The sequence below is a fragment of the Myotis daubentonii genome, chromosome 13 (genome assembly GCF_963259705.1).
Source record: "Myotis daubentonii chromosome 13, mMyoDau2.1, whole genome shotgun sequence".
Taxonomy (NCBI): Eukaryota; Metazoa; Chordata; class Mammalia; order Chiroptera; family Vespertilionidae; genus Myotis; species Myotis daubentonii.
This window is the reverse complement of record NC_081852.1, coordinates 59,125,547-59,148,846: the sequence shown is the minus strand read 5'-3', so window position 1 is coordinate 59,148,846 and position 23,300 is coordinate 59,125,547. Positions and strand designations below refer to the sequence as shown.

Below are 23,300 nucleotides of genomic sequence, written 5' to 3'. Positions count from 1 at the left end.
TGTTATTTCCATGATGAGTATTGTATTTTTCAGTTCTAGAATTTCCACTTAGTTCTTTATTATAGTTTTTATTTCTTTGTTGAAATTCTCCACCTGTACATTAATTTGTCCCTTAAGCATCCTTTCTTTTATTTAGAGTAGCTGTTTTAAGTGCATTGTGTTGTGTCAGGGCCTGTTGATTTTTTTTTTTTCTGTTCTAATGACTGTTTTTCTCCTGGTATGGATCAGCTCCAATCCTGGCTCTGCCACTCACCAGCGGGGTGACTTAGCCTCTGCCTCAGTATCCCTATCTGCAGTGTGGGAACAGCCGTTGCGAGGAATAAATGAGGTGACGCATGCAGAGCCCTTGGGGGCGTCCCGGTTTGTGCCCTCAGCATGCCCGAGGCACTGGCCACATGGGTCAGTGATTTCGACTTTCAGGAAACAGATTCAGGAAGTGAGCTGAAGAGAAGAACCTCAAGGAAAACCGTGTTTACTGGAGAAATATTTATATTAGCAACAAAGATTTTTAAAAGCCTCACCTCTGGAAATAGAGGAAAGATTCAGTACAACCTTCATCTACTGATCAGCTGAACGGGCCCTGTGAGCCAGGAGCAAACTGTCAGAAAGATGAAGCGCCCTGTGGCCACCTGGGCCATCCCAGGACCTGGGCAGCGGTGGCCTCTGGGGAGCGAGCGGCTGGCAGCCCTGGGCTGAGGGGGCGGGGAGAGGGCATTTCCCTTTCACTGAAATTGCCCTTTCATTACTTCCTAACGCACTTAGGGTGCCTTGCTGCCGACTCAAAATCCTGGTAAACCAAGGATCCTGTTGGGAAGGGCAGGGGCATCTGTGAGCCGCTTCCCACCTCTGTGCCTGCCACGCTGGCAGCGGGGTGAGGCTGGAGTGGCCTCAGAGCCCTTCCGAGCACAGCTCTCCCGGGGCCCAGGGGCGGTACTGTCCTGGCCAAGTGGGACCGGGACGGGGGCTGCACGGGCACCTGGCCGGGCCGCTGGGGATGCCCAGAGGTGGGCGGGGCCTGGCCAGTGAAGGTACCTCTCCGTAGCCTCTACACAAGTCATCCCTGGTCCCCACGAGCGCCTCTACACAAGTCATCCCTGGTCCCGATGAGCGCCCCTACACAAGTCATCCCTGGTCCCGACGAGCGCCTCTACACAAGTCATCCCTGGTCCCGACGAGCGCCCCCTACACAAGTCATCCCTGGTCCCCACGAGCGCCCCCTACACAAGTCATCCCTGGTCCCGACGAGCGCCCCCTACACAAGTCATCCCTGGTCCCGACGAGCGCCCCCTACACAAGTCATCCCTGGTCCCGACGAGCGCCCCCTACACAAGTCATCCCTGGTCCCGACGAGCGCCCCCTACACAAGTCATCCCTGGTCCCGACGAGCGCCCCCTACACAAGTCATCCCTGGTCCCCACGAGCGCCCCCTACACAAGTCATCCCTGGTCCCGACGAGCGCCCCCTACACAAGTCATCCCTGGTCCCGACGAGCGCCCCCTACACAAGTCATCCCTGGTCCCGACGAGCGCCTCTCCACAAGTCATCCCTGGTCCCCACGAGCGCCTCCACACAAGTCATCCCTGGTCCCCACGAGCGCCCCCTACACAAGTCATCCCTGGTCCCGACGAGCGCCCCCTACACAAGTCATCCCTGGTCCCGACGAGCGCCCCCTACACAAGTCATCCCTGGTCCCCACGAGCGCCCCCTACACAAGTCATCCCTGGTCCCCACGAGCGCCTCTACACAAGTCATCCCTGGTCCCGACGAGCGCCCCCTACACAAGTCATCTCTGGTCCCGACGAGCGCCCCCTACACAAGTCATCCCTGGTCCCCACGAGCGCCCCCTACACAAGTCATCCCTGGTCCCCACGAGCGCCTCTACACAAGTCATTCCTGGTCCCGACGAGCGCCCCCTACACAAGTCATCTCTGGTCCCGACGAGCGCCCCCTACACAAGTCATCCCTGGTCCCGACGAGCGCCCCCTACACAAGTCATCCCTGGTCCCGACGAGCGCCCCCTACACAAGTCCTCCCTGGTCCCCACGAGCGCCCCCTACACAAGTCATCCCTGGTCTCCACGAGCGCCTCTACACAAGTCATCCCTGGTCCCCACGAGCGCCCCCTACACAAGTCATCCCTGGTCCCCACGAGCGCCCCCTACACAAGTCATCCCTGGTCCCCACGAGCGCCTCTACACAAGTCATCCCTGGTCCCCACGAGCGCCCCCTACACAAGTCATCCCTGGTCTCCACGAGCGCCTCTACACAAGTCATCCCTGGTCCCCACGAGCGCCCCCTACACAAGTCATCCCTGGTCCCCACGAGCGCCCCCTACACAAGTCATCCCTGGTCCCCACGAGCGCCTCTACACAAGTCATCCCTGGTCCCCACGAGCGCCCCCTACACAAGTCATCCCTGGTCCCCACGAGCGCCCCCTACACAAGTCATCCCTGGTCCCCACGAGCGCCCCCTACACAAGTCATCCCTGGTCCCCACGAGCGCCTCTACACAAGTCATCCCTGGTCCCCACGAGCGCCCCCTACACAAGTCCTCCCTGGTCCCCACGAGCGCCTCTACACAAGTCATCCCTGGTCCCCACGAGCACCCCCTACACAAGTCATCCCTGGTCCCCACGAGCGCCCCCTACACAAGTCATCCCTGGTCCCCACGAGCGCCCCCTACACAAGTCATCCCTGGTCCCGACGAGCGCCCCTACACAAGTCATCCCTGGTCCCCACGAGCGCCTCTACACAAGTCATCCCTGGTCCCCACGAGCGCCTCTATACAAGTCATCCCTGGTCCCGACGAGCGCCCCCTACACAAGTCATCCCTGGTCCCCGACGAGCGCCCCTACACAAGTCATCCCTGGTCCCCACGAGCGCCTCTACACAAGTCATCCCTGGTCCCCACGAGCGCCCCCTACACAAGTCATCCCTGGTCCCCACGAGCGCCCCCTACACAAGTCATCCCTGGTCCCCACGAGCGCCCCCTACACAAGTCATCCCTGGTCCCCACGAGCGCCCCCTACACAAGTCATCCCTGGTCCCCACGAGCGCCCCCTACACAAGTCATCCCTGGTCCCCACGAGCGCCCCCTACACAAGTCATCCCTGGTCCCCACGAGCGCCTCTACACAAGTCATCCCTGGTCCCGACGAGCGCCTCTACACAAGTCATCCCTGGTCCCCACGAGCGCCCCTACACACCGAGGTGTGGTTACGAGAATTCTTCGTGTTCCTCCTGATGGGTGGGGGGAGGCAGGGAGACGCCACACCATGGGGTCACCAGGAGTCGGGCGCCAGGGGGCTACTCACGGATTTAACACCCTCAGGTACTTGATGCCCATCTGGATGGCCTTCTGCGAGCACACCATGGTGACCTCGTGGTCGTGGGCTGTGTAGGCAAAGTGGCTCAGGCGGGCCAGCGTCTGCAGCTGCACCAGGGGGTCCGTCCAGTTGCACTCGGAGACCATCTTCAGCAGCTGCGCGGAGGGCGGGGGGGGGGGCGTTCAGTGCGGGGCGACCCTCCGCCCACCGTGGTGGGTGCTGTCCGCTGGGGGCCACTTCATTTGCTGAAACCTTGCACCTCGCCATGGATCACGGAGCGATGTTATCCCAGAGACCCGATGGGTACCGGGCCATCCCACGGCACACGCACCGAGGCTCAGTTACCGCATCGCTCAAAGCAAACTTAGGCCCAGGCTCGGGCTCAGGGTCGCCTGTTCGGGGGCAGAGGCCCCGGTGTCCACGCTGCCTCAGTATCCCCAGGAACACTCTGCTCTACATGGAACCACAGAGGAAGCTCAGAGGGGAGCTGCCGAGTGAAACTAAACTCAGGTGCCCTGAGGGGGACAACAGGTGCTGGTGAGAAGGCGGTCACTCAGGCAGGCCAGGTCCCAACGCCAGCCACACTCGGCAAGGCCCTCTGACCCCGGCTCTGCCTCTGAGCAGCAGGATTTGAACAAGTGGCCTCAGGTTGGGGGATTCTGTCTGGTGTGCCAACAGGGCATCTGGTGGTGACTACCTGGGCCTCAGGGGGCACAGTGACCCCTGGGGGGAGGGGGTGACACCTGGGGAAGGTGATGCCTGAGGACGGAGGTGACACCTACGTTAGCCAAGGAGGGCACGGTGAAGTCCATGAGGCCCAGCCCGTTGCAGGAATACATCTCCAGGGCGACAAGGATTCTGGTCACGGCGTTGATGTCCTCGTTGGTGCCCTGGGGAAGGAAGCACAGAGCGTCCGTGAGCCCAGGGGACCCAGGAAGGGTCTGGCACACTTGGGACTTCAACCCTGTGAAATACCAGCCCCGTGGCAGTAATCGGAGCTATTTGTATAAAAGTTTCTCTCCCGCCAGCACCGGTTTGGCTCAGTGGATAGAGTGTCAGTCTGTGGACTGAAGGGTCCCAGGTTCGATTCCGGTCAAGGGCATGTACCTTGGTTGCGGGCACATCCCCAGTGGGACATGTGCAGGAGGCAGCTGATCGATGTTTCTCTCTCATCGATGTTTCTAACTCTCTATCCCTCTCCCTTCCTCTTGTAAAAAATCAATAAAATATATTTAAATAAAGAAAAAAAAAGTTTCTCTCCCAGTGACCTTCCCACACCATCAAGAGGCAGGAAGTGGTGCAGAGCGGTCAGATGATGGGGCTGACCGGCTGCAGGTGGAGGGCAGGCCACCAGCAGAGCAGGAATGGCCTTCCTTCCGTCCCCCTCCAATCATCCCTTGACCCTGGCCCGCTCAGATGCCCATGCTCACTGCCTCTCCGGTCTCCCTGTCCCAGTGCCCTCTGGCTCCAGCCAGTGCCCCTGGGAGGCTCCCTCTACAGCCACACACCCATCTCCTCTCCGGGTCCCCACTTGCTCTCCCAGCCCCCACTCCCACAGCCTTGTGTTCACAGCTTAGGGTCCCGATATCCTGCCAAAGCAGGCCCCCCCTGGCCTGAATGCACCTCCAAATAAGGCCACAGGGAGCACCACTGAGGGTGGGGAGCACCCCCAGAGGCCCAGTGGCTCGGTGGACATTTGGAAGAGTGACCAGAGGGCTGGAGGAAGGGGAGGCACCATGGCCTGGGCAGGTGGAGGGGCCGGGGCAGTGACTTCAGCGGGAACAGCCCTCCGTGGAGGGGAGCACCGCGTACAGAAGGGCACGGCCCGCCGTGCGCTGCCCTCCAGGCTGGCGAGGCCCAAGGGGAGGGAGGCGGGGAGGCAGCCCGCAGCCCACCTGCTCCTCCGTGCCCAGCCTCGTCCCGATCTGCTGCTGCAGCAGCTGCTTGGCCTTCACCCAGGTGGCGATGAGCTGCTGCCGGGCTTCGATGGGCACGACCTCCTCGGGCACCGCCCCATTGGTCAGGGTCAGGGCAAACTCGCAGACCTGAAATGGGGGTGTCCTTGTTCATACAACCAGGACTCCGCAGAGAGAGACCTGAGCCGAGACCCAAACCATTAACCATACGTGGCCCTGGCCCTTGGTGCAGACCGCAACCGAGGCCTGAACACCTGCCAAGCCCGGCCTGTCCTGGAGCGGCCGGGAGCTGAGGTCTCGGCTCGCCCTCCCACCTCCTCACCACTCGGGGCAGCTGCAGGTCCTGCGCTTCCCTGAAACTCACTAAGGAACTTGCTTCCCTCCCTGTTTGCTAAGATCCTTCTGGACTAGAAACGGGTGATGAATGTGCCAATGCTTTGGCACATCCATCACGACCACCATGTTTCCTCCACCTCGTGCACATTGATCGGGAGGTAACGTCCATGGGACCAGCGCTCCCACTTGCTCGCAGCCTCTGACCGCGCACGTGGTCTGCGGATGTGGCCCCGGCTGCTCTGCGCTCTCCTGGCTTCCCACCCCTCTTGTCCTCTGCGCCTGAGAAGCCAGCACAGACATGACCTGGGCCTGAGGGACGTCCGCTCCCTGTTTTTAGGGAAAAGCCTGTTCCTGTCCTCGCTTAGCACCCCTTTTCCCAGCAGATGGACAGGCTGACAGTTTCACCCCCACTGCTCCCTGTCCTCACCCCGGGACCAGGACTGCGGCGAGGGGCCGCCCCGCGAACCCCGCCTCTATACCTCCACCGCCGTTTTGATTTCAGAGATGGCTCCCGAGTCCAGTGGTGTGTGTGACGTATTTGGTCGAATGACTTTTCTAGATTTTTCTGGCACCTGGGTCGGGATCCAGCTGATAATTAGGCCTCGAGCCAAAGCGTTGCAGAGCATCGCCAACGTGACGGGGTCGCTGGAACGCAAGGTGTCAGCGGGTGAAGCTCAGACTCGAGGCGCGAGTCCCTGGAGTCCACGACAGCCGTACTCACGGGGTCCCCGTCTCCTGGGATTAAGCGGAAAGGTGGCCCCCCACCAGGCAGCACCTGCTCCAGGAGCCATTTTCGGGCCTCGAGGGAGGCAGCTGGCTGTGGCAGCCTGCTCTGGGGACGCGCTGTCCCCTGACACAGGTACCTTCACAGTGGAAGGCGACCCTGGCCACGTGGGCTGGACAGAAAGGCCCCGGGTAGCGGTCAGAGAATTTCCATCCATCACCAGGGCAAATGGGCTTGTACCGAACCTCCGTGTTTCTCACCAGAAACGAGGTGGCACTAAAGCGTTTAAAATGGTCACAGGTGATCTCCGTGTGCTAAGACCTGGGGACTAAGATCCTCGTCTCCAACAGAAACGCGCAGCACGATGGCCACGAGGAGGCCCAGGCTCGAGGCCTCGCAGCCCACAGCCCCACAGGCGCGATGTCAGAGGCCGAGCCGGCCTCACACCCACAGACGAAGGGAGGCCGCTGGGCACCTCCTCATTTCATGGCCCATTTTCTTTATTACTCATCACTTTTAAAAAACATCACATTGTACGTCGCCGCATTCTGACTCGTTCATTCTTGAATTTCTACTTTAGCATCAGAGACAGGCTGGGCTCCCAGGCCGGCCCTGGGCGGGCGTGCAGGCTCCCGGGAGCCTCCTGGACCCCCACACACTGCCCCGCAGCTCAGAGAGGGTGAGTGTTTGGCTCAGGGGTGCACGGTGAGTAAATGGGGACCCGGGGATTGCTGGAGCAGCCCTCCCCGGGGCAGCACTAAAGAAGGGGACACCCGCCTGACCCCAAAGCTCCAGGGCCAGGACCCACCCGTTGTGGCCGACGGCCTTGACGATGGTCAGGAGGTGGTACAAGGCGTCCACCAGCTCCTTCTGCCGCCCGGCCATGATGAGATGGTGGTTGTGGTTCAGGACGTACACCATCGCGTTCTGCACGATCCAGGCCTCCTGGATCTCCTGTCCGATCTCTGCAGACCGCAGCCAGCTGTTCATGGCGTACTGCGACAGGCTCTCGATCCAGCTCCTGCAGGACGCACACGCCACGCTCGCCTCTGAAGCAAGACCTACCCCCACGGGCAGCACAGACCCAGCGTGACATCTGCCCAGGGCCCTGCCCCGGCTGTGGAGCGGGGTCAGAGAGGTGCCCCTGCTGGGGGTGCCTGCTACGCTCTCCTAAAGGACCCTGGGCCTGCCCAGTCCCCCTCCTCCACCCAGGACATCCGTCGGGCACTCTCGCCCGGTAGCTGGTCTACAAACTCCCAGCCTCCCCGTCTGAGGGCAAAGTCCTGCCCCAGGGCCACCCGGCTGCCTGCCCACCTCCGTGGCCGCCCCTCACACACCGGCCCCTCTCCTCAGGGCGACCAGGTCCACTCAGCACTGTGGGCGAGTGATGACTGTCCACCTGGGACTGGGCAGGGAAACCCTTTCTGTAAAGGGCCAGGCAGTATCTAGGCTTTGCCGCTCCAGGTCGTCCCTCTTGTATATCTTCCTCTATGTTAGTTCACAGATTTTTAAAATGTCAAAACCACTCAGCTCCTGGGCTGTACACAACCAGGCCCTGGGTCAGATGTGGCCTGAGCCCTGGTCTGCGGACCCTCCTGCAAATGGAAACTCCTGGGCCTGGGCCCAGACGGGCCTGGCAGCTTCGCCTGGTGCAGCTCTGAAGGCCACAGGGACAGGGGACCTTCCATCAAATCAAACGATCCGCACAAAGTGGCGCCTGCTCCTTTCCCAGCCGGCCACTGGGGCGCCCCGGTGCGCACGGCGCACAGACAGGCCAGCGCTCCTCGCGCTCCAGGGCGGGCGGCTGAGAGAGCCGCTGCCTGCGTAACGGGAGGAGGGGAGCAGGCCTTCCCCCCCCTTCCCCCCCCCCCCCGGGCGGAGGGTGAGAACAGTCACGTAGGGCGCAGCTCCTGGGACGGGACGGTACATTCAGTCATTGACCTTAAAAAATACTATTCGATTTAAAAACAACTCGGACTGTCGTTATCAACACGGCCCTGGTTCCCAGGTGTCCGGCTCGAGGCATCTCACGTGGGCGAGTCTCCTGGACGTTCCGAGGGGAATGCTGCCGTTCACACGGGGAGCCATCGAGGCGTGACCCCGCACACCTTCTCCTCTGGGCAGATTAGAGAGCAGCCCCTTGCTCTCCTCCCCTAACATCTCACTGTTACCGACAACGGGAAGGTCGGAAGGAACACGAGTCGGAAACCCTGGGCCCCAGTCTTGCGGCTGTTCTCACGCAGGACACCAGCCACGCTCCTGGTTGGACACAGCCCTGCCCTCCTCTCCACACCTCCCCCGGCGGCCACAAAGCCCGCGCTTCAGGGACAGACGGCGCCACAGGGGGCAGAGGACACGGGGACCCCGCCGGTCCCGCGGCCCCTACTTGTACGTGTTCCACTCTGAGTTTTCCTCGGGGGACTCGAGCACGTAGCCTGTCGGGTGCTGGCTCAGGTTCTCGGTGGGTTTGGGATGGTCATTGAGCTCCACACCCTCTGACTGGAGCAAGTGGACAGTGGCCTGTATAGGAACAGCGCAGCGGGAGAGGTCACGGAGCCACGCCCCCGCCAGGCACAGCTCAGAAACGATTTCTAGGGAAAATGTATAGCAAACATGTCACATTTTGATTTCTATGTTTCTCCCAGAAAATCCCCCAGAGCCCAGGAAACTCCCCGTGCACCGTCTCATTTAGGGAGCAGTGGTGGGGACAGGTGGCACCACTGTCACTCCACCAGGCGGTGGGGTCAGCGCCCCCGGATGCCCACGCGGCCACCACGGCGGACTGAGCGGATGCCGGAGGGGACCCGGGCCCGCCGGCCGACCTGTGCACAGGACACACCTCGGCGCTGATGAACCCCACCTCCGCGAACTTCCGCAGCAGGCTGGGGGACCCCGGCCGCTGCAGCAGGACCTGCGAGTGGGCCTTGGCATCTAACGAGCTGTCCGTGCCCCGCTTCTTCCTTCCTGGGGGAACAGCCGCGCTTCAGACAAGGCCCCAGGTCACCAGGCAGGACGGCTGCCCCTCCCGGCTCCAGGGTGGGCAGGTCTCTGAGGGGCGGGCGCTGTGCCAGGAGGGGGCGGAGGAAACTCCCCCAGGCGTGTGGGCCCCGGGGGGTGACAAAGGTGTCCCCATCTCTACCTGACACTACAGACAGCATGTTCTTGGTTTTGCTCCTGCGGTTCTGCCCGCCAAGCCTGCCACCCCCGCCTCCAGGCCGCCTCTCACCTCTCACAGGCCCTGTATCTTCACTGCCCACTAGACCAGAGCTCCTCCAGGGACGGCACCTGGACGCATCCCGGACCCAGCGCCTGCCCACACTCCTGGGAAGCACGCCTGCACCCCTCACCCACGCCGTCAGCTCCGGCCTCGGCACTCGGCCCATAGGACCCTCGACATGGCCTTGGGTCTCACGCACAACAGGTCCCTTCCCTTTTCTCACTAACGACCCCGCAGTGACTGTGAGAGTCAAACAAGATGATTGAATAGGAAGCCAGACGCACAAAAAAGGACCCTTGTCAGCAATCATGGCCCCGTGATCACCGTCACACTCACCATCCCACTCTCGGGGTGACCCTGTCATCACCGTCACTCTCACCGTCCCCCTCTCGGGGTGACTCTATGATCACCATTACTCGCACCGTCCCATTCTCAGGGTGACCCTGTCATCACCGTCACACTCACCGTCACACTCTCGGGGTGACCCTGTCATCATCGTCACACTCACCGTCACACTCTCGGAGTGACCCTGTCATCACCATCACTCTCACCGTCACACTCTCAGGGTGACCCTGTCATCACCGTCACACTCACTGTCGCACTATTGGGGTGACCCTGTCATCACTCTCACTGTCACACTCTCAGGGTGACCCTGTCATCACCATCACACTCACCATCACATTCTCGGGGTGACCCTGTCATCACTGTCACACTCACCATCCCACTCTCGGGGTGACCCTGTCATCACCGTCACTCTCACCGTCCCCCTCTCGGGGTGACTCTATGATCACCATTACTCGCACCGTCCCATTCTCAGGGTGACCCTGTCATCACCGTCACACTCACCGTCACACTCTCGGGGTGACCCTGTCATCATCGTCACACTCACCGTCACACTCTCGGAGTGACCCTGTCATCACCATCACTCTCACCGTCACACTCTCAGGGTGACCCTGTCATCACCGTCACACTCACCGTCGCACTATTGGGGTGACCCTGTCATCACTCTCACTGTCACACTCTCAGGGTGACCCTGTCATCACCATCACACTCACCGTCCCCCTCTCAGGGTGACCCTGTGATCACCATCACTCTCACCGTCACACTCTCGGGGTGACCCTGTGATCATTGCCGCACTCACTGTCACACTCTGGGTGACCCTGTCATCACCGTCACATTCATCGTCACACTCTCGGGGTGACCCTGTCATCACCATCACTCTCACCGTCACATTCACTGTCACACTCTCGGGGTGACTGTCATCACCATCACTCTCACCATCACATTCTCAGGGAGCGAACACATGATCACTCTCTCTCCCGGGATGACCCTCACATCACTGTCTCCCCATCACGAACAGTGCAGCCAGCTGCAAACATCTGTAAAATTCTGTTTGCACTTGAAGACCCACCGGACTCAAGTCCTCGCACACTGACCCTTCCCAGGACCAGGCGGCCCCTGCTGGGCTCGCCGCCTGGCAGTGAGCTGGGCGCTGACGGGGGCTGCGCCCACCTTTCTTCGCCCGCGCCATCTTCTTCACCTTGACGCTGTCGTACAGGAGGCAGAAGCGGCTGGCTGTCCGGCAAACATCCCATACACCTTGCTTCCGGGCAACCTTGGCCAGCTCTGCCCAAATCAGTACTCTGCTCACCAAAGACCCAAACGAAGGAAAATGTGAACTTGGCTGTGGCTGGTAGAAGCAGAAACCACTAGAACAACTGCTCCTGAGAAGAAGGCACTGGTGGGTCTACAGTTTCAAGGTTGCAAAAAAGCGACCATGAGACAATCAATCTCACAGCCAGGGGCTAGAGGCAACAGGGCGGCCTGGCAGGGGGGAGCTGTCCCCGGGGGACGGGGTGAGAGGGTAGGGGGTGCCCGAGCCCAGTGTCATGGCAGCCACACCCCCGTCGTTTAGTTAACATACCAGGTGGCTTCCCTGCCAGGCCCCCCAGCCGTGCGCCGCCTCCTGCCGGCCTCCAGGACCACGCGTGGGGCCAGGGCCACAGTCAGCTCGGCCGTTGCAGACGGTTGCTCTCGAGCGACAGCCGCAATGGCTCGGGGGCTTGGCTGTGTGTGACCTGTCCCTCTCCGGGTCCCCACTCACCGCTCCTTTTCATTCTCACTCCCCAGGCGCCGCAAGTGCCCGGAGGCTTTCTCCACGCTGAGGATGTGGTGCCGCGCTTTGGCGTAGAGGGCGGTGAACCGGCCCCTGTTTCTCCCGATGGAAACTGAGGACAGAAACGAAAGGCAAACGAGGCTGACGTCATGCAAGGGGTCACGTGACACGGAGGGACTGCACCTCCGTTCCAGGGATGATCTGTGCAGCCACTGTCACGGCAACCCCAGGGCTCTGGGCTCAGACGGAGCGTAGAGGGACCCCTCACCGGGGCACGTTTAGTCTTTTGATGGGAGTTAGGTCGAGCTCACAGTGCCTGTGTGCGAGGGGGAAGCTGCCAGGCCACTGGGCACAGCGTGCTGCAGGCTAGGCCTGGTCACCCCGCCCTGCTCTGGCCCGTGGCAGCGCCACCCAGGCCCTAGTTGGCTCTCCCTCAGGCCGGTGCCTGCCCAGCGCCAGGTGTTTGAGCGGTTTGGTGTTGGAGGCTGCCCCTCCTGAGAGCTCCATGTCAGGGCCTGGCAGGCAGAGGGCAAGGTGGCCGGGCTCAGACCTCCCGGTCCCCGCCCGGGGCAGGGCGCAGCGGGCGGGAGGGGGCAGGGGGGGGCGGGGGGGGGGCGGGCTCTGCCTCGCAGCTGGAGGCTGGTGCCCCGGGAGGGAGGCAGCACCTACCTTTGGTCTCGTTCTCGCTGTCGAGCACGATCTGGAAGGTGTCGGGGGCCAGGGCCAGGCCCGCGTTCACCAGGAGGGCCCTCTTCTTCCGGACGCTGTCTTTGGGCATGGCTTTCTTTGCCTGCGCAAGGGAGAGATGGTTCCGGTCTTTCCTGAGCGCCCTCGGGCTCCGAAGAGGCGCCGTGGGGCCCCGTGCGGCACCTGCTCGATGGCCATGATGGCCTTGTCCTCGGCACGCTCGGGGGACTGGTACAGCATGGAGCAGAGGCGCAGCCGGTTGAATGCCATCTTGAGCTTCTCCTGGTACCGGCCCTGGCCATCCAGGCGCATGGCCTTCTGCAGGTGCTCCATGGCGGGCTCCAGGCGGTCCTCGCCCTCCTCGATGCGCGCCATCTCCATGTGCACTTGGCACCGAAGCAGGACCATGAGGCTGGAGAGCAAGCACAGCGTCACGGGGCGTGGGGCACGCTGGCCGCCCGCGAGCGCCTCGGGGGTGCCGTGCAGTGGGCCTCCACACCCTGCAGGTGCCACCGGCCTCGCCTTGAGGACTCGCACAGAGAGGAGGTCCCTGGCGACCACAGGAGGCCTGAGCCCAGCAGGCGACAACAGCCGGGACCTGGCCTCCAGGACTGAGCAGCAGCAGCTCAGCAAACCAGGGTCCTGCTAGCAGGAGCTGCTGCGAGTGAGGGACATGTGATGCTGGGGCTCGTCACCTCCGTCCGCCGGTGCTGTCTCCCCGTCATCACCCCGCACGGCTCTCAGTGCTGCCAACTCAGTACTCCCCACTCGACAGCAGCCCTGCCTCTACCCCCGGGTCTCCTGGGCTGAGGCACACACGCCCACTCACAGGGTACCTGCCCCAGGGCCCATCCCCACCGGGCACTTGTGCGGGAGCCACAGGCAGCCGGCGGGGCGGAGGCCACGTCTGAGCAGGAAAAGGGAGTTCCTCCCCCTTCCACACGAGACCCAGCGTCTCCAGCCCCCTTTAAGGGTGGGTGCCTTCCCCGGCGTGCGGCACTTTGGGGAGAATGAGCTGGATTTCATCCTTATCCCTGGGGTGGGAGAAGTCTGGCCTCGCTCTCGCCCGCCCACGTGTCACCCCTCTCGGAGCGGGCAGCCCGGGGCGCCGACGCACGCCCTACCTGTCCATCTTCTCCAGGATCTCCGCGATGTTGGTCAGCGGCTTGCGCAGGTGGTGCCGCAGGTTGTGCTGCAGCAGCGGGAGACACAGGTTCCACTGCGTGGTGCACACCACGTGGATGACCTGGGGGTCGCCCAGGCGGATGGCTCGCTGCAGCACGACGTCCAGTCTCTGTATGATATTCAGCTGGGTCTGCACAAAAGACAATGACCAGTGTGGGAGCTGGAAAGACGGGTGCCAGTCACCGGCTTCGGGTGGCCCCTGGGCGGGCCCCTGGGAGGTCTGAGGGTCAGCGTGAGGTCTCTGCCACATCCCAGCACCCTCAAATGTGGCACCAACTGGCTCTCACAGCGCCAGCGCGCGGGAAACCCGCACCCAGACGGGCACCCGCAGCTCCTGCGCAGGGTTTACCTCCACAGCCACTCGAATGTAGATTTTAATTTTACTTTCGAGCCTTAGAGCTTCTAATTCATACTCCAAGCACTCAATCTCGATCAGCTTCCCAGGGTCCTGCACAACGCAGATAGGGAGACTTGGCACGAAGGCAATCACACACAGCCATTAACTTCAACGACAATTTTAAATAACTCAATGCACTAGGTAGAAATTCAGCAAATAAAAATCAGAACACAAGAATATATTTTAAAATTTTAAATGTTTATAAAAGATACAAAGATTTAAGTGAAAAAGCTAAAAAAAAATTTACCACCTGAGCTGCACACAACAGACAGAGGGAAACGTGCCTCCTGGGCTCCAAGCCTTTCCCTTCCCTTCCCTTCCCTCCCCTTCTGTTCCCACCCCTTCCCTCCCTTCCCCTTCGTCCCCCTCCCCTTCCCTTCCCTCCCCTTCCCTTCCCTCCCCTCCCCTTCCCTTCCCTCCCCTTGCCGTCCAATCACAGTGGGCAGGTGCCCACCCACAGTCACTGGCCACTCACTTTGCTGACAATGTCCTTCAGGTCTGAGAGGCAGCTGACGGCAACATCCTCACATTTCAAGGTCAGAGAAAGATGAGCTAATTCAAAAAGCAGGAAGAATCTGGAAACAAAGGCAGAGCAGCAAGGCATCACCGGGTGCCGAGAAGATGCCCCCGGCAGCACAGGCGTCCAGTCGTCAGGCACCGAGGCAGGAAGTAAGAAGAGAACACAGAGCCCTAGCCAGCAGCTCGGCTGGTGAGAGCGTCATCCTGACACGCCACGGTTGTGGGTTTGATCCCTGGCCATGGTACATACAAGAACCAGCCAATGAATGTACAGGTAAGCGGGAAACCAAACGATGTTTCTTTCCCTCTCCTCTCCTCTCCTCTCCTCTCCTCTCCTCTCCTCTCCTCTCCTCTCCTCTCCTCTCCTCTCCTCTCCTCTCCTCTCCTCTCCTCTCCTCTCCTCTCCTCTCCTCTCCTCTCCTCTCCTCTCCTCTCCTCTCCTCTCCTCTCCTCTCCTCTCCTCTCCTCTCCTCTCCTCTCCTCTCCTCTCCTCTCCTCTCCTCTCTCTCTCTCTCTCTCTCTCTCTCTCTCACCAATAAATAATAACTTTTTAAAACAATCTTTATAATAGCATTTACATGACAATGCCAAGGACCTATGACAGCCTGAGCAACTCTGAGAAAGGACCAAGTCAGAGGACACAGTCAGTCCTACCTGATGGTAGGACACTACAGAGGTGGCGACTCCAGGAACTGGCCCTGGTGTAAGACAGGCAGGTTTCTCAGCTTTGACGTTGGGACCAGGTCATCCTTGCTGGGTGGGGGACCTGTCCTGTGCGTGGCAGGATGCTGAGAGTCCCCAGAGAGTGGCAACAGAGTGTCTCCAGACACAGCAAGTGCCCCCGGGACAAGCCCACACCCTCCTGCCCTTTCCCGCACCCGTCACTACCCTAACAGGAATGCCAATGGCTGTGCTGGTGTCAACATCCTCCCCTGGCCCAGCCTTGGGAGGGGGGAGTCCCTGGGGCCCCACCCTCCCTGCCTCACCCGTCTTCCACCCACTCTGCCCCTGGACTGACAAGGGCTCTGGCAGGCCCAGCCTCCCGCCTCCCCGCCCCACCCTCCCTGAGCTCCGGCCACACGGGCCTGTGGCCCATGTGAGAAGGGAGAACCCACCAAAGTAGAAATGACTGGTTTTAGTCCTTCCTGGTTTTGATCGAACAAAACATTTTCCCCACTCGAGGTGTCAGCGGGCCCCGGAGGGTCAGGCCGAGGAAGCACCTGACGCGCACAGCAGGCGACCGAGCCTGATCCCCAGCAAGTGGAGGTCACACCTTCGCCTCCCGGGCAAGGACAGCGACCAGATGCTGACCGCACCGAACCGCAAGGAAGCTAAATGCCAAGCCTGCTCCGGGTACCCTCTCTGCCATACTGCAGCGAAGCTACAAGCTCTTACAAAAGCGATGGGGGGGGGGGAGCCCTCTCAAGACCTGGGGGGGGGGGGCCTCATGCACGCATGGGGAGAGGCTGCGTCACAGGGCGGGTGGGGACAGCACCCTAGTGCATGCTCTGCCAAGTTCACGGGTCACCGATGCTTTCAGAAAATGCACCACTCCCAGGAATTCAAGCCAGGATCGTCCGAAACTCTGAACAGGCTCAGAGGGTTCAGGAACCGGGGCGCACAGAACTGAGAAGTTAGCATGATGTTGGGGCCGGGGGGAGGTGGTGGGGGGGTGGAGGGAGGTGACCGGAATGCTTGTCTTCCACCTGGAAATGGCGGGCAGCCCCTCGGGAAGGTGACCTTGAAAAGCACTTCGGCGAGAGTCTATTTGACTTTCAAAAGTAGGATGTGAAGTTACAGATCCCCAGCGCGTCCCTTTCTCCCGTCCTTACCTGAGCCCGTACCGCCACATGCAGCTGTGCACCTGTAGGGCATAAACACTTACTTTTCCTCTTCCGTCGAAGGCGGGCTCTGGTGATTATAGAGATCTAACTGTTTATAGGTGCTCTTCAGAATTTTGTTGGCATCTTCAGGTAAATCATTCTTATCCAATTTTCTAGAATTAATTCAAACATAAATAACACAGCTCCTGTTGGGTTTATTCAAATCATCCAAAAAAAAAAAAAATACTCTGAGTCCATGAACCTGTTTCTCCCACCGAACAGAGGCCTAAAATGAATCCACCTCCTTTCTCTCCTCGGCTCCTGGTCGACACCTCACGCGCCTCACCCGCCCCCACCCCCGGATCTGGCTCTCTTCCTACGTCACTGAAAACGAACACACCTGGACACTGTGCACCAGCCCCTCCGCCGGGCCAGCCGCACACACAGAGCCCACCTGGCGGGATGCCAAGCCCGTCGCACTGGCTGCCCCGGGACCCGGGCCTCCTGGCTGCCCTGGCCTCTCCCCTACGCTGGCATCTCGCCCACCCGCCCCCCTCTCCGCGGCAGCAGGCCTGTGCCTGGGTGCAATTCCTCTCCCTGGGCCCTCCAGCTGCCCCGGCAGGGTCTCGCCCACTCCTCTAGTTTTGCTGAATTTCCTGGCCAGCCTCCAACCTCCCCTGGAGTAGAAGCCCCCCTCCACGGCTGTCCCGCAGCTCCGCCCCCACGGGCACAGCAGAGAGAGGGCACCGGGAAATCTCACGCCTGTTCTCCCTCCCTAAACACTTACTGTTTTAGAAAGTTAATGTGGAAAGTGATGGCCAGGTTAATGGAACGTTTCTTTTCTTCCTGTAACTGACGCTCGTCCATCAATTCATGACGTACCTGTTAGGAAATGGAACAAGATATCAGTTCAGGTTTCAAGGAGAAATCAGGTAGAGATCGGATGTCGCGTTTAGCTATGCGTTGGCGAATACTCCTTCTTTGACGTTAACATTTGCAATGAACAACTATCTTTTCATGAATTATGTTTAGTACTTAGTTTTTCATATATCACTTGATTTCCAACACAGGACTTAATAGACGATGAATGCTCTTCAGACACGTTGTTATGGTCATTGCTTTACTTTCCAAGTTTTCCACTGTTTTGAAAAGCCAGTGCTGTTTGTTACAGAGGAAATACTCAGAGTCGCAGTGAAGAACAGTTGTTGGGTTGTGTCTGTGTCCCTCGGTGGCTGGACCTGCGGGCTTGTTTCATGCAGGTTTCTGACGGAAGACACTGAGCAAAACGACTTCTCCTGTCTCCGCGGTGGACCAGCCGACTCACCATCACAGAAAACATCTGCTGGTATCTGTGCGGCGCGTGCTCTTTTATGAACGGCGCTGCTGTGGGACAAAGCTTCGCGGCCTCCTCCTTCCTTCCAGCTTGTAGGTAACACTCCAGAAGCTCCCTGGGTAACACCAAAGTGGCGGAGAGAAAACGCTGGTGAAACCATTTTCTGTTGCAAATGTCTACTGAGCAGCCTATTACGCTGGTATTATTTTCATGCTGCACAGACTTGGGAAGACACGGGGCCCCCCGGGCCAGCTCCGTACCCCGAGCCATCGTCTGGCGTGGCAGGGACGGGGAGGGGGAAGGGGACTGGACTATGGGACAGGCTCACACTTTCTGTGCTTTGAGTCAAAGCACACGTCCTGTGGTAACACCCAGGGGATGTCACCTACAGTCAGAAACGTCCTCAGACCAGTCACACAACGCAGGACCCCGGCTACAGAGCCGGAGCAGTGACCGACGCCTGCACCGGGGGTGACCGACCGCCCACGGGGCGCGCGCAGGGCGGGCGCCTCCACTCACAGCATCAGCTCCGCCTGCCAGTCCTTGTCCTCCTCCTCCGTCTGGTTTAACACGCTCACGATCTGGGAGAGGCTGGGGATCACATACTGGTAATACCCGGGCTTGAGAAAGGGCCTCACCATTTGCCAGTAGAGGACCGAGGCGTTATAGACCAAGAAGTAATACCTACGGCACAAGAGGAGGAAGTCTGAGACCAGGTCGGAAGCAGAGCCCGTCCCCAGCCCTCTTCTGGGAAGAAAGCTGAGTTCCTCTGTCCCCAGCAGGTGGCAGCAGTCCCCTCTGAGACCTATGGCCGGCACTGCATGAACACGCACAGCCCTCCCAGGGGCAGCCTGGTGCCCTGCTCAGACACCAGCTCAGCCCCGGCCACCATCACCCGGCCACAGGCTCCCGATGCCAGACTGGAGAGCACCTCTCTCATTCAGTCACTCCACAAAGTACCCAGCTTCCCATGAAAATATACCACTGAGCAAGGCCTCCTTTGACTCCCAAGGAACAGGCAAGAACAGGCAAGAGCAGGGAGAATCAAGGAAGGCTTCTTGGAGGTGACATCCTGCTGAGACCCAAAAGGTGACCAGGAATCAGCCAGGAGAGCAGTGCGGGAAAAGAGGACTGGCAGGCGGAGGAGGGAGAGCAGAGCCTTCCGGGAGCAGGCTCTGTGTGTACACAGGAAATGCAAAGTGGGGGGGGGGCAGGACACCCCTGGGAAGCTGGGCTTCCTCCTGAGGGCTGCAGGGAGCCACCTGAGGGACTGAGTTCAGAATCACAGGGGCTGATTCGTCCCTTTTTCTACAGGCCTCTCTTGGGGGGTTGGGGGCGGGGGGCTCTGCCTTGTAGGACCCCAGGTGTCTGGCGGTCTTCTCCACTGGCCCTTAGATGCATGCGTGATGCTAATTAACGCTATTACCCAGGAAGGAGAAGGACTCAGGGCGCTGGCAGTAAGACAAGGCTGCTGGTTCCTTTGTGGGTTTACTCAGAGCCCCAAGACCCCTGGCATGCAGCAGCAACCAGGCCCCTCCCTGACAGTGCCCACCGCTCCCGTTTCCTGGCCCCAGGGCATGGTCCCCTTGAAACACCCACTGTCTTTAGAACTTCTGGCTTGAGGCCACCGGGCTTCCCTGTCTGCAGGTCCCCACTGAGGGAGTCTGGGGGCTGGGCCCCGCATCTGCAGCACCTATTACAGGGGCCAGCCAGAGAAAGCCATCAAAGGCAGGCAGCGGGACAGTGAGTGAGCGAACCCAGGATTTAAGCTGAAATCTCCTTAAAATGTTGTGTCCTATCTAAAAAGGTTGCATGCAAGCTTATATAGTATTTTTGATGAAGCAAGCATTAATTAAGAAGAAAACTGTGTTGGATTCTCAGCCAAATCACCTCCACAGACCTGAGGCCTGGGCCCAGGTGGTGGCTGGGGGAACACAGACCAGTGGGGGCAGCATAGGGAGGGATGCTGAGCCCCCGAGAGGCCCGGGAACTGGTGAAGAGAGGCCCGTAGAGGTCACCCCAGGTCTCGGAAACCACGGACCAGAGCAGAGGATGCAGCTACGGGGACTGTACCCTCAAGCCCAGCTCTACCTTAGAGACGTGGGTGACACGATAAGTGCACGAAACACACAGAGCAAGGAACAGAGAGAACCACCTGGTAGATCCTGGTCTAAACCTTTCACACAGTCCCGGTCGGAGCGACAGAACCGTGGCCTACCTAGGTTCTCCTTTTGCAAAGTTGATCGCTTTCATGTACTGAGTCACGCAATTCTCAAACTCCTCCTAAAACATAAAGAATTGCACAATTAGCCCTAGCCGGTTGGGCTCAGGGGACTGAAGGGTCCCAGGTTCGATTCCGGTCAAGGGCCTACTGGTATTCCCAGGTTGTGGGCTGGATCCCCAGTAGGGGATGAGCAGGAGGCAACCGATAAGCGATTCTCCCCCATCATTGATGCTTCTATCCCCCTCTCCCTTCCTCAATAAAAATATATATTCTAAATACTTTAAGGTTTGTGTAGCCTGACATAATTTTGGAAGGGGGTGTTAAATATTAACTGTTGTGATTCAAGATGTGGAAATTTGAAGAGAATCGAGGCAACCTCCTGGGGGAAGTAGAGTAGGACAGACACCTCATCTCACTGACAATCTTGAGAGTGTCCATGTCAAGCCTCCTGGTCCACAGGAACTAAAGGACAACGCAGGGCGCCCTGGCTGGTTCGGCTCAGTGGATAGAACATTGGCCTGCGGACTAAGGGGGTCCAGGTTCCATGCCGGGGGCTCGATCCTCCCCAGTAGGGGGCGTGCAGGAGGCAGCCAATCTATGATTCTCTCTCATCATTAATGTTTCTATCTCTCTATCCCTCTCCCTTCCTCTCTGAAATCAATAAAAATATCTAAATAAGCTCCGGGAACCGGCTCTCACCAGATTTTCGGTGGACTTGGGGGCACACAGCTGGGCCCTGCACAGGTGCGCTCGGCCCAGAAAATGGGTGACCGGCCCCTTCGCCTTGAAGTACATCTGGATGCAGTCCTCGCTCACCTCTGGCTGCCCCATCTGCAAGAGACCACCGCCCGGTCGCGGCCTCCTTCCCAAAAACACAAGGCGGAGCTCGAGGTCGCCCTGAGGAGGGAGGGGCCCAGCGGTCTCTCCCTGGGCACCTGCCCGGCGCTGTGCCCTCCCGTCCTTCCGCTTCCAGCAGAAACCCCTCGGACAATGACCTTCAGGGCCTGTTCGGCGCACAGAACGAACAGGTCGGGGCTGAAGCTCTCGGTCGGGTCAAACTCGGATTTCCCCAGGTTGGCGGACTTAATCAACTCGTACGCTCTCTTCAGGGAGGTGGCATCTGTCAGGACAAGCGTTGAGGAAGGCTGGTGAGCACTGAGCAGCGAGGGGCAGTCAGGAGGGTCCCAGAGGGGCCTGGGTCAGGCAGGCAGCCCGGGCCGCGCCCCTGGGTGGCCGCCGACAGGGACAGGATCCTCTCGGCACGGCCCCGCCCCCAGCGGCGCGGCGGGGGAGCCTCAGGTTCAGAATCACAGCCTCCCGGTACCCGCTCCTGGGGGTGGAGGGAGGGGGGTCCCCAGGGTCCGGAAGGCTCTCGGAATCCGGGTCCCCGCCCACCCTGGTGGCTCTCAGCGCGGGCCAGCTCCTGAGTAATGACCAGGTCCATGGCGCCTCTGCCCCGGCGTCTCCCTCAATCCCTTGCAGCCGCTGGCGGTTGCCTAGCGACAGGGGGACGCGGACCGGTCCTACAGGTCGGCAGCGGGGCCACACTTGTCCGTAAGCGAACTCCCCCGAGTCCACCCTATGCGGGCTCCCCAGCCCCCGAAAGCGAGGGCCTCGGGGGAGCAGAGCAGGGCTGGAAACCACCCAGAAACACAGCTTATGAAAAGCTGGCCCGGCTTATCAGACAGTGACAGACCGGGGCGCGTGACAGCTAGGCGGCTGTAGAACCCTACCTCACATTTACACCAAACATAGCTCTAGAGCAGCGGTTCTCAACCTGTGGGTCGCGACCCCTTCACAGGGGTCGCCTAAGACCATCGGAAAACACGTATATAATTACATATTGTTTTTGTGATTAATCACTATGCTTTAATTATGTTCAATTTGTAACAATGAAATTGGGGGTCACCACAACATGAGGAACTGTATTAAAGGGTCGCAACATTAGGAAGGTTGAGAACCACTGCTCTAGAGGTATCAAGAAGTTAAATAAAAAATAAAATGAGACCAAAAATTTCCCAAATAAAGCAGATAATTATAAAAATTCTTGGTCTGGGAATAAGTAGGATATAAAACCCAGAGACCATAAAAGAAAGAGTGATGACCCCATAAAAACTTCTAAGTGATAAAAACCTCTTTCAATAACGGGAAACATGGCCAACACAGCATCCAGGCAGCGGGAGGGCTGATTTCCTTCAAACCCTACAAATCTGTAGGAAACCACCCAGTTCAACAGACCAACCAGGGAAGACGACATCAACAGCATCAACACTAATAAAAGAGAAAAATGGTAATTGGCGTACGAGCTACCCTTTTCATTGGCTAATCAGGGCTATATGCAAATTAACTGCCAACTAAGATTGGCAGTTAATTTGCATATGTAGGCACAATGCAGGGAGGCGAAAGGGAAAGCAGGAAGAAGCCCCCTGCCACTGACAGTGATCGGAAACCCAGGGGGGAGCTAAGAGCTGGGGGGCAGGGCAAAGGCTGCCCCAGGTGCCTTTTCCGCCCTGGCCAGTGATAGCAGGAAGTAGGGATGGAGCCAGCGATGGGAGCTGGGCACGGTCGAAGCTGGCAGTCCCGGGAGCTATGGGTCCCTTGCCTGGGCCTAAAGCGAAGCCCACAATCGTGGGGCCACTGCAGCTGCAGGTCCCCGCTGCCCGGGCAGGACGCCTAGGCCAGAGGCGTCAGGCCTGGGCAAGGGGCCCATCCTGCGATTGGAGGGTGATGGGGGTCAACGCCTGAGGGCTCCCAGTATGTGAGAGGGGGCAGGCTGGGCTGAAGGACACTCCCCCCCACACACACCCAGTGCACGAATTTCGTGCACCGGGCCCCTAGTTTAAACATAATAATCTCATAATGAAGAGAAATACAAATCCGAAGAACAAGGTAGCATCCTTCACCTATGGGTTGGGAAAGAGAAAGGGGTTTGACAAGACACTGGTTTGGGGAGAACGTGGGAAAATGGAAGGTCATGTCGAGAAGGCTAACCCCTATTTTGTAAAACTGCTGTTTGGAATTCTCTATTTTTTTAGACGGCTTCTTTATTCTAAAAAAATAACTTTGCTTTCCAGCCTGCTCTAGCCTGCTTGAAGAATGAGGAAGATAAACTTCGCTGTCTGACCTTGTAGGCCAGAGACTAGATACGCCCATCCTCTCATGCCAGGCCAGGTGTATTTTTTAATTGGATAGAACTGTGTTGTTTTCAAGGCCACCAGCGACATAGCCACGAAGCACACATAGGGCTGGCTTTTTAATAAAAGGGAAGTTCTGCTTGTAGCTTTGCCCAGAATTTGAAAGGCATTTTTCTCTGGGCCCACCGGTGAGTAAAGTGTGGCTCCAAACTCTCTGAGCATCGCTTGATTTCTTCCGGTCTCTGTAACATTATGGGAGAATAAACTGGTACCACCTCTAAGGAGGGCAACTTGGGAATATCTGTGGAAATTCCCAATGCACACTTCCTTTCCCCCAGACTTCCACTCCCCCAACCTCTATGCATG

General features: G+C 59.3%; 1 protein-coding gene across 1 annotated transcript in view; it reads right to left on the bottom strand.

Annotated features, from left to right (window-relative positions):
- CFAP46 (cilia and flagella associated protein 46) overlaps nt 1–21,244 on the bottom strand; it is a 57,560-nt gene extending 36,316 nt beyond the window's left edge. Inside the window, exons 1-22 of the mRNA XM_059661993.1 lie at nt 21,125–21,244; nt 20,796–20,999; nt 20,500–20,631; nt 19,795–19,859; nt 18,096–18,260; nt 17,568–17,691; nt 17,031–17,125; nt 16,306–16,416; nt 14,377–14,476; nt 13,854–13,952; nt 13,444–13,634; nt 12,503–12,731; nt 12,302–12,422; nt 11,621–11,744; nt 11,029–11,159; nt 9,139–9,263; nt 8,686–8,819; nt 7,108–7,320; nt 6,055–6,220; nt 5,219–5,368; nt 4,106–4,213; nt 3,312–3,478 (exon numbers count right to left, since the gene is read on the bottom strand). Coding sequence (XP_059517976.1) covers nt 3,312–3,478; nt 4,106–4,213; nt 5,219–5,368; nt 6,055–6,220; nt 7,108–7,320; nt 8,686–8,819; nt 9,139–9,263; nt 11,029–11,159; nt 11,621–11,744; nt 12,302–12,422; nt 12,503–12,731; nt 13,444–13,634; nt 13,854–13,952; nt 14,377–14,476; nt 16,306–16,416; nt 17,031–17,125; nt 17,568–17,691; nt 18,096–18,260; nt 19,795–19,859; nt 20,500–20,631; nt 20,796–20,999; nt 21,125–21,244 — 3,074 coding nt within the window. The remainder of the gene's footprint in view (nt 1–3,311; nt 3,479–4,105; nt 4,214–5,218; nt 5,369–6,054; nt 6,221–7,107; nt 7,321–8,685; nt 8,820–9,138; nt 9,264–11,028; nt 11,160–11,620; nt 11,745–12,301; nt 12,423–12,502; nt 12,732–13,443; nt 13,635–13,853; nt 13,953–14,376; nt 14,477–16,305; nt 16,417–17,030; nt 17,126–17,567; nt 17,692–18,095; nt 18,261–19,794; nt 19,860–20,499; nt 20,632–20,795; nt 21,000–21,124) is intronic.
- Between the last annotated feature and the right edge of the window lie 2,056 nt (nt 21,245–23,300).